Raw genomic sequence first — 10,886 nt, forward strand, 5'->3', positions numbered from 1 at the left:
TAACCCTTTGTCAAGAGCATAAGACAAATTTTAAAGTACTCAATACTACACAAAAAATGTACTCGCTATCACCAATTTCATAGTAGAATATTAGCACAAATACTACTACAACATAACTCTAATTTCATTAATTAATTCAACACCAACACAAACTTACAACAGAATTAACTAGTCTACAATCCCATACATAACACAACTAAATTTACTAAGCCACCACCCTCGTCCTACGTACTACACCAAAATGTATTCAACCAAACATAAGTTACAGAGATTGACCTTCAATGCGAGCGTTCACTGCAGCTTCATAACTAGCCTTAAGCTTCTCGTAAACATCCTCCAATTGACCGACCTTAGCCCGAAGTGCATTGTTACTATCACGAAGAAGCTTAACTTTTAAGTAACTGTAGTCTTTAATCTCCTTACCGGTGATATCAAGCACTTGACCAAGCATCTCCATTGCTGCATCTTCGCGAACAGCCTTTTCCACCATAGAAAATCGTCCCTTGGCATTTAATTCAACCTCATATGGTTCACCAGGAACCACCACGGTAAAGCCATAGAATGGGCCTTGGTCTCTCAGATATCTCTCTTGCTTGAAGAAACAAGGAGCAGAAATTTCAGAATCATAGCAAAGCTTCACCAACCAATCCTCTATGCTATTCACTATAGCAAATTCAGCATTCAGCTCCTCTTGCGGAATGACTGGCAGCCCTGTTTGAACAACAGCAACATCTTCACACTAAAATTCCAATAAATTCAAAAAATGTAACACCAAAAAGTAACACACTTACAAGAAACACTTGGACGGCCACAGAAACTTCCACACTTTGAGCCTCCTTTTTTACCACACACAGCATCGACGGCACCACCCATCATTTCCAGAGTTGCACATTTCTCAGCCATAATGCACCGCAATCTTGCATTGAAGACCAACACCAGCTTGTTGGTGACTGTGAAATCACGAAGTTGCTCCCTATCATCTTCCCAGCTCGTGAAAACACCGGTGCGAGTGCCCTTCGTCACGGCAAAAAAAAGATATCGCTGCATTGAATCTTCCATGCTTGACCTACTATAGTGTTTCTTTTCTACTACAATGTATGTATTGGTTAGAGGCCACCTATTTTATAATAACATTTCTTTGAATTGAGTTTCACAGCCCACCCAACAACTCACTTATTATTTAAAATAACAACATCCAAAATTTTGAGCCAAACAAAATTATTTTATAATAATTAATAGATAAAGTATAAATAAATGTAATAAAACATATTTATAATTTATCGTGAACCTTGAAATTAAATAGAACTACATCAACTAAAATATTATGAATTCATCAAACAGCAACTTCAAGAATGAGATAACAAAATTACAATTAGTGCTTTTTGATTGATATTATTTATAACAAAAAATATATATATAAATTATCAATCAAACAGATTATACAAGGAAGTCACAAACTGAATAAAGACAAAAACAATTATATATTAATAAGACAACAATCATTTAAAATCTAACAATTAATTCTTTTTTTTTTTTTTGCGGTCTTCAATCTACCATCAAATAAAATCTATATTACAGGAAGAAACTTAACGCTTTCAAAAATTTATTTTTGGATAATGAACTTTTAAACATTTTATTCTACATCACAGTCAAAATTTGTTTTGGCAGCCACCTACTAAGCCTAATTCTTTTTTTTTTCGGTAATTAAATGCCCAATTCTTAAATCTCTCAACCATTCAGTTTACTCCAAAAACCATAAATTACAAAGCCCAGTTAAAATAGGCCAGCTTTTCAGACAAAAAAAAACTTTATGTTACACACAAAAAATATTTACAAGCTGCTCATATAATAACCCTATATCATATTTCTACCACAAACACTCCAACCACAAATGTTTTACAAGAAGACGGGATGTTCACAATTCTCCTTTTATCCTCTTTCTGCCAGTCTGTCACATACACCACCACGTGTTAATTTGCAACAATGCCACGACATCAAAAAGCAAACGGCGTGTGGAATGCCCCTTTAGAAGGGGCGCTTCCTAAAACTTGCCGTTCACATACACCGATTACATTTAATGGCATTATTGCATTATCGAAAGATAAGAAAAATCAATCAGTAATGACATTGACATATGGGTGCCCACAAATTTCAAAAAACCTTTATTGACACGAAATTAATTTTTAGAAGTTGCTTTGGCTCATAGTGGCGGTTAGCGAGAATCTATATAAGGCGCAGACAACAATTGTGTTCATCATAGTCATAATAACAACATACATAGTTCTAACTTAGAGAGCTACTTGTTCATATGTCTACAGATCAATGGCTCTTGTTATACAAGTAAGAGCTTCTTCGCTTTCAAGTTCAATTCATCATCCTCGTCACAATTCCATGCATCCACCATGGAACTTGTCGCTACAAACATCTAAAGGCCAAGGGACCATTATGCATAGTAAAAAATTATCTATCAATTCCGTTCTTCTTCGTGAGAAGGTGCCCTTTGATTAATCTCTCTCTTAAGATTTTTATTTTACTTTCTTTGGGTAAATTAAAGTCCCTCCAAGTACTTGATTTATGGAAGAAGCAATCTTTTAATAACTATTTTTTTTTATCATGGTTTTATATACATCATAGATACGCTTAAAAAAAATAATATATCTATCGATAAATAATGAGATAAGTTTTAAAGTGGTCACTGAAATTGCACTCGAGTTTTATAGTAGTCCCTGAACTTAAAAGTTACCCATATTCGTCCCTGAAGTTGCATTCCAGGACTCAAATTCGTCCTTCCGGCACATTCCGTCCCTGACACCACCGGAAAGCTGATCTGGACTCTCCGTGACACGCTGGACAGGTAACGGCTAGCTGACGTGGATTAGTAAACTTTTATGGTGCAATTTGGTCCCTAAATCAAAATTAAAAATTTTAATCCCCAAATTTAATCATCATTATCTTTTATACAGTAATCCCTCTTTTCTCTACAGGCATAGATCTTCATATCCCAAATTCACAAGATTTTTCTTTTTGTTTATTTTTAGTTGAAGTATCTTATAACAATAACAACTAGAGTTTTCTTAACAACCATTATTTGAATAAATTTAACTGCTTTTATCCCTTTTTTTTTTTGTAAGATAGATGGTGAGATTATAACATAAAAAAAGTTATGTGATATATATAATTAAAGAAATAATGTAAAGTTTAGTTTCTAAAATTGTGAACGTTCATAAAAATTTGTTGACTTTTAAAAATGATTAAATTGATCCATAAATTTATAAATTGTGAATCTCAACTCATCTCTAATGCTAATATAAAATGTTAAAATGTCAGCATGATATTTGCAAACAAAAAGATGATATGATTAATATTTTAATATGATCAAATTAGTGTCTTAAATTAGTTAATTAGATTTATTTTTCTTAATTGGTTTTTTATTAATTAGAGACTAAAATAATAAATATTAAATTAGGTAAAATTTTGCTATTTTTTGTTTCTTTAATATTACCCTTAATTAATTTGAAATACCTATTTAATTATAATAAAATCTTAGACATGTCATTTTAATAGAGATGTCATACGATTTGAAATGTCATAATATAACACTTTATATTAATACTATGTGAATGACAGTTAAATTAGGATGATGCATGATTATTTTGAAACAGGATTCGAAAGAAAATGTAATATAGTATATAATAATAACGATGTAACTTTTTAATTCCGTAAATACAAGAGATAGATTTTTGTAAAATCATATAAAAATATAAAATTTAATTTTGTAAAACATTTTAATTAAACTAGAGTTAAATGAGTGCATAAAATGTTAAATACAAAGACATAGTATGTGACTTTTAATTAACAAAACATATGCCTACTTTCAATGAAGTTGTAATTTGTAGTCTCTTTCACATCCATATGGAGAAGAGAAGAGAAGAAAAGAAAAGAGAGGAATTACTACTATAGAGAAGAGAATAATAATTAAATTTAGAGATTAAAATTTTTAATTTTAACTTAGGGACCAAATTGCACCATAAAAGTTTACTAATCCACGTCAGCTAGCCGTTACCTGGCCAGCGTGTCACAGAGGAGTCCAGAACAGCTTTTCGGTGGTGCCAGGTGGACGGAATATGCCGGAAGGATGAATCTGAGTCCTGGAGTGCAACTTCAGGAACGAATATGAGTAACTATTAAGTTCAGGGACTACTATGAGACTCGAGTGCAACTTCAGGGACTACTTTAAATCTTATCTCATAAATAATTGATTAGCGTGATAGATATTGTAATAATCTCCAATTCGAGTCTCAAGTTAAAAAAAAAAATCAAATTGCCTCTCAGTGAAATCTCAAATGCTCAAATAAAATTAATTATCTTCGACAAATAACAAAAAAAGAAAATAAACTTAATATATTAATTATATTAAAAATGCTACCCATACACTAAATCAGTCATCAATGTATTTATATACAAATATACTTGTAATTTAATTTATTTTTAATATATATTTTATACTAATAGCTAATTTTTGTAATTAATTTTAATATATACCTAACATAGTTCTTTATATACTACTTTTTAAATGCATCCAAATTGGTAATAAAAAGGCACTGGTTATATAGAAGAAGAGACCTGTTACACATACAAGTCTTTTTGGCTTACAAGTCTTACAAGTTGGCACAAGCCCAACAAAAAACACGCATTACACTCTCACATTCAAGAGTAAATAAACGCATGTTATCCAACCACTTCACTCACCATGCATTATAAACGACTCTTCTTCTTCTTCCTCCATGAAAACGAGTTTCTTACCAAATTTGAAGATAATGGAAATTCAGAAATACACCCAAACGATTATAGAAATACACTCAAACGATTACAGAAATACACCCAAATAATTACAGAAATACACCCAAACAGTTAAAGGAATTCACCCAAACGATTATAGAAATACACCCAAAGGATTACAAAAACTACACCCAAAGGATTTAAGAAATATACTCAAAATTCGTTGAAGTACACCTTATGCATAATTCAGAACTCTTTCTCTTTCTTCTCCTCATCTTCTGTTGCTTCTCTTCTTCTTCAAAAATAATTTTAGAGCTTGATGTCAAAAAACAATGAAAATCGAGAATAACGAAGAAAAAAAACAAAGAAAAAAGTACGTAAATAAAGAAGGAGAAAGAGAATGCAAGAAACGAAAAAAAAGAAGAAGAAGAAGAGAAAGAGGAAGAGGAAGAAAGACGTGCAGTAAGAAGAAGAAGAAGAAGGTGCAGTGAAAACGTGCAGTAACGGTTGAAGAAGGAAAAAGAAAAGGCAAGAAACGAAAGAAAAGAAGAAGAAGAAGAGGGAGAGGAAGAAGAACGTACGCAAGAAGAAGAAGAAGAGCGTGCACTTGTAAAGACTTGTATAAAAAAACGCTTGTATGTGAAGAATTTCTCATAGAAGAAAAAGAGGAGCTAGTAGATATTAAAGATCTTACAGTTTGTATATTCATGGTTAATAAATTAACTATATTAATTTTTGGTTTCAAAGGTGACAAGGCCTTAAATTCCTTTTCTGCAGTTAATTATTTTCCTATTTTGGTTTGGTTTTGATGTTGGGGTGATAGGCGGAGTGTCTTGAAAGTAATGATAGGAAGAAAAGCTTGGAGCAGGTGAAGAAAGAAGGCCAAGAAGCATTGCTAAAAAAGTCAAGCGATCCAGTGGGAACAATGAAAATAATTGATAGCATTCAAGAGCTGGGAATTGGGCACCATTTTGAAGAAGAGATCAATGCACTTCTTGGAAAGATATGCCACTGGGATGCCTCACAAGACCTATTTGCCACATCCCTTCAATTTCGCCTCCTGAGGCACAATGGCTGGACCACTTTTCCTGGTATGTATTACCTTTATTCAACTAATTAATAAAACTTAAGTGAAGTTGACTTCACATGAAGTTGACTTCACATGAAGTTGATACCTGAGAGCCGTTAGATGAAAATTTAGTCAAATCAGTTAAATCATTTAACGGCTTTTAGGTATCAACTTCACGTGAAATCGACTACACTTGAGTTTCCACTTTAATTAATCCATTTGCATTTGGCAAGTTGATAAATAATAATTGATGAAGACTATATATGTTATATCTTTATCATTATGTATTTTTTTTATATATTTTCTATTTTTATATTAAAAATAATATATGAGAAATCTAAAAAATAAAATTTTATCTTTATTACTATAAAAAATGTGATGAAATTATTTTCTTTCGAAAAGTGAAGTTATCAAAAACAATCATATAAATTATTATATTTTTAATATATTCTTTTAGGTAAAATTTTTTTATTTTATTTTGTTTTATACTTAAATTTTTTTTTATTAACAAAAATCGAATTCTAAACCTTTAAATCATAGCAATTTTAATATTGAATCGTAAAACTAATTTCAAAAATTTAAACAAATAGACATACATTCATGTTATATTCAAATTAAATATTTTACTGTACCTATGATATAATAAGATGAATTATGATTGTTTGACGGCAGAGAATTTCAACAAGTTTTTGGACAAGAGTGGGAATTTCAAGGAATCACTGAGCAGAGACATAGGTGGCATGCTAAGTTTGTACGAGGCATCATTTCTAGGTGCTGAAGGTGAAGGAGTGTTACAACAAGCCATGGACTTCTCAAGAGGCCATCTTCACCAATCAATCCCTCACATGGCTCCTGAATTAGGAAGACAAGTTAGCAGAGCCTTAAGGCTTCCAAGGCACCTTCAAATGGAGAGGTTAGAAGCCAAGAATTACATGGACCAATACAGCCGTACAACAACCAAAATACCAGCTCTTTTGGAATTGGCCAAGTTGGATTATGACATGCTTCAATCATTGTACAAAAGAGAATTAGGAGAAATCACCAGGTCACACTCTAAATTTTTGTAATCGTTTTAAATTTAATACAATATATAAATCTAAAGTATATTTACTTTGAAATGCTTATATAATTGATGTGACAATTTATTTGTTTAGGTGGTGGAAGGAATTAGGACTAATAGAGAGCCTTGGTTTTGCTAGAGATAGACCATCAGAGTGCTTTCTATGGACAGTGGGGATTTTCCCAGAACCACGTTATTCCAACTGCCGTATTGAACTTACTAAAACAGTATGCATTTTGCTTGTTATGGATGATATCTTCGATACTTACGGCTCTTTCGATGATCTTGTTCTTTTCGTCAAGGCAATCAAAAGGTATGTGCCAATTAAGAGCAATTTTTTTCTGCTTAATATTTTGAAACGAACCAAGTACTTTTTTACTTATAGATGGGATCTTGATGCAATGGAGCAGCTACCTGAATACATGAAAATATGCTACATGGCATTATATAACACAACTCACGAAATTGCATACAAAATTCAGAAAGACCGTGGACTGACCGCTGTTGCCTACTTGAAGAAAACGGTGAGAATCCCAAGAATAAAACATATATACATAAGTTATAGGGGTGAACACGGATCGAATCGGATTGGATATGGCCAAAATTTCGATCCGATCCGCACTAAAATTATCGGATTGGATACAATATCCGGAGTTTTTAAGTTTGGATCTGGTCCGATCCGCATCGGAAATCGAATATATCTGCAAAATACAAAAATATTTTTAAAAGCTTATTTTTATTAAAAAAATATCAATAAAATTCATTTTTTCTATTCTTTTAAATATGTTTACTCTTAAAATAATATTAAACATACATTTCTTAAATAATAAATTAAAATAATACAACATATATGATAATTATTAGTTGAAATAAAATATAAAAAAATATTTATTTATTTATTTATTTATTTATTTTTGCGGATACGCGGATATGCGGATCGGATATGCGAATATCTACACAAAATCCGCAATCGGATCCAATTAGTGTGCGGATTTGATCCGCTCCGATAGCCTTGTGAATTGGATCTATATCCACAATTTTCGGATCTAAATACCGCGGATATGCGGATCGAATCCGATATATGAACATTCCAAGATACGTTTAATTTAAGATTCTAATTAACGAAAGGTTGATGCATGATTATATTATTATTTTGTTCAGTGGATAGACATATTTGAAGCATTTCTTGAGGAAGCCAAATGGTTCAACCAGGGTTACGTGCCATCATTTAGGGAATATCTGGACAACGGGGTGATTTCCGCAGGATCTTACATGGCCATGACGCATGCAACTTTCCTCGTTGGTGATGGTATCTCAAAGGATACTCTTTCAATGATGAAGACATACCCTAGGCTCTTCTCTTGTTCTGGCGAAATTCTTCGTTTTTGGAACGATTTGGGAACCTCAACGGTACCTCATTTATCTTATACTTTATCACTCTATATACTCATTAAGTAAATTTAATAGTTGAAAACTGTTAAATGCGTCATCTAATTTTCTCAATTATTAGTTTTATATAAAGACAACTTACTTAGTGATTAATTTACATAATTTTTTAAAATCCTAATTGCATTATTCATGTTGTTCAGGAAGAACAAGAGAGAGGGGATAATGCTTGCAGCATACAGTGCTACATGAGGGAAAATAATGGTTGTGATGAGAATGAAGCAAGAAAACATATAAGGGGGCTCATAGGGAAGCTGTGGTTAGAGTTGAATGGTGTAGCCATGAACACGACCGCTCTGCCTTCTTCAATAGTGAAAGCTTGTTTCAACATGGCAAGAACTGCTCAGGTCATATATCAGCATGGCGATGACAAAAGCACATACACAGTTGATGACTACGTCCAAACATTGTTCTTCACACCCTCTGCTATCTAGCTATGTAGTGCATGAATCAAGTGATGATTGTTCACCACTAATTAACTAGTATGTTACTTTTAGGATTCTAAATTTTTTTTATATATTTCTTTACTCTATTTTGAAATGCGTTATGATTTCCTTAATTCATAGTGTATTTGAAATTTTAATAAGAAATTGTATCTAATTTTTTGTTACTTGAGAGTTTTAATCTATTCTTTTATTAATATTTTAGATTAATATACTTTAATATACATGAATTATAGTTAAGATGCATTAATAACATATTAAAAGATGACAATGAAAAGTTAGAAAGAATGGTTATTATTAAAATAAGATAAATTATCCTATTTTCGGTAAAAGAGAATCCATCAATATATAAAGTCAAACGGTTAATTGACCTTTAGGCTATGTCAGCCAATTCAATATTATTTGCAATAGTCAATCCAATTGCGCACGCCTAAGTTCCAACTTCCAACCGGTACATGTAAAATTGACCATTATGATTTTTGAGTGTCTGACCAAGGTATGTTGCTTTTGTTTCGTTTGTCTATTTGGCCACGGAATATTGCTTACAAGCTTTGTTTGACTATTTGACTATTTGTATTGTCAATTTGATAAGGTTAAATTTAGGATCAAGTTCCAAAAAAAAAGGAAAACAATATGGATACTATTAACAAATCGGTGCCCAAGATAAGAGGTAAAAACCTTTTTCCTAGTTGTTGCGAGGTTGAAGCATGATCTAGGAGTTGACCAGATGTAACGTATATTAAAGCGTGTTTCATTGTCGTGGACTCTCTCCAAGTTTTTTCTTGGTCAACTATTGACATTTTTGTGCACAAGGTAGTCAATGACATTGACATGTATGACTTGGAGGTTCCGTAATTTACCCACTGCACTGCAGGAACCAAACTCAGATAGACCTGGGCCCTGGACCCTTCGTTACATCTAATCAATAGACCCATATGATTTGTCCAAAAAAAAGAGGCCCATATGGTTCCCCCAGATAATAAATAGAAATACTTGCTTATTTGACCCAAAAGAAAAAAGAAATGCTTGCCTATCATCATAATTTTACTATCCAATAGTGTGTTTTAATTTTGATTGAGTTCAAAATTATTTATTTTAAATTCTTTAATTACTACTAGAATAATTAAATAATTTTAAATGTTGTATATTTAAAATTATAAATATTAAATTAGATAAATTTTAGATTATTATCTCTTTAATATTTAATTTCAGAGCAGGCATATAAATATCTAAATTTATCGGGTCTATCTAATTTGGTGAAAAGAAGATCACTACTGATGGATCTGAGGCGGTGGGGATCCGAGGCTAAATTATGATTGATGAGGTGCTGCAGTAAGAAGAAGACAAGGGAGAAATGCTAATGAAGATGGATGTTTGGTTGGCCAATTGGATGCCACTTTCCATCTTTGAGATTGAGAAGAAAACCCTGCCTATTGAGATCAGAGCATAGCAGGCACCAAATTCCATGACATCAACAGGAAAAGATCTAAGCAGACGTAACCCTCACGTGCCACACCTTGTTTTTGGTTTTTTTTTTTTTTTTTTTTATTAGCTCCCAACTACGGCTAATTTTTTTTTAATGGATTAGAAGGGTGTGTTATACATAATTATAAAGAATTAGTGTATTTTTTTATGAATATGAAGATAATTTTTTTTAAATTAAAAATTATAAATAGAAGGTTTAGATTTGGGTGAAAATAAAAGACTGAGGATTAGATTTTAGATAAAGATAAAAAACTGAGACTCTAATTTGTAGAGGAGTGTTAGAGAGTCATGAAATTTTATAATTTGTAGTTATTAATTAGTCATAATTGATATTTTATTCAATAGTGTAGAATTACTTACTTTTTTTTACTGATTAAGTGCTGGCCCTTAAATTTTAATAAAAATGCTGACTCCTAAATTTTTTTCTAATTTGTATGGGATAATTTTTTTTTATTTAGAATAAATCAATGGATCGATTTTAGATAAAAAAAAAAAAACAAAAATATTTTCAGAAAACCTAACTTAAAAGATCTCATTTACATGTTCAAATTTTTTTTTGCATTATAAATCTGACTATCAAATTTATAAACTTATAAAAAAAATA

At 31.6% G+C, this 10,886-nt stretch overlaps 1 protein-coding gene across 1 annotated transcript; it reads left to right on the forward strand.

Moving 5' to 3' along the window:
- The first annotated feature begins 2,253 nt into the window (after positions 1-2,253).
- On the forward strand, positions 2,254-8,964 carry LOC112772798 (probable terpene synthase 11). Its single transcript, XM_025817805.3, has 7 exons — positions 2,254-2,493; positions 5,603-5,870; positions 6,521-6,893; positions 7,003-7,221; positions 7,294-7,432; positions 8,070-8,318; positions 8,498-8,964. The coding sequence occupies exons 1-7, from the start codon at positions 2,323-2,325 to the stop codon at positions 8,786-8,788; spliced, it is 1,710 nt and encodes a 569-aa protein (XP_025673590.1). The 5' UTR covers positions 2,254-2,322; the 3' UTR covers positions 8,789-8,964.
- The last annotated feature ends 1,922 nt before the right edge of the window (positions 8,965-10,886 follow it).

Source organism: Arachis hypogaea, chromosome 18 (assembly GCF_003086295.3).
Source record: "Arachis hypogaea cultivar Tifrunner chromosome 18, arahy.Tifrunner.gnm2.J5K5, whole genome shotgun sequence".
NCBI classification, from domain to species: Eukaryota; Viridiplantae; Streptophyta; class Magnoliopsida; order Fabales; family Fabaceae; genus Arachis; species Arachis hypogaea.

Coding starts and splice junctions, on each gene's coding strand:
- LOC112772798 (XM_025817805.3), top strand. CDS start 2,323: ATGGCTCTTGTTATACAAGTAAGAGCTTCTTCGCTTTCAAGTTCAATT. Junction 2,494..5,602: donor CCGTTCTTCTTCGTGAGAAG/GTGCCCTTTGAT, acceptor TTGGGGTGATAG/GCGGAGTGTCTTGAAAGTAA. Junction 7,433..8,069: donor TTGCCTACTTGAAGAAAACG/GTGAGAATCCCA, acceptor TATTTTGTTCAG/TGGATAGACATATTTGAAGC.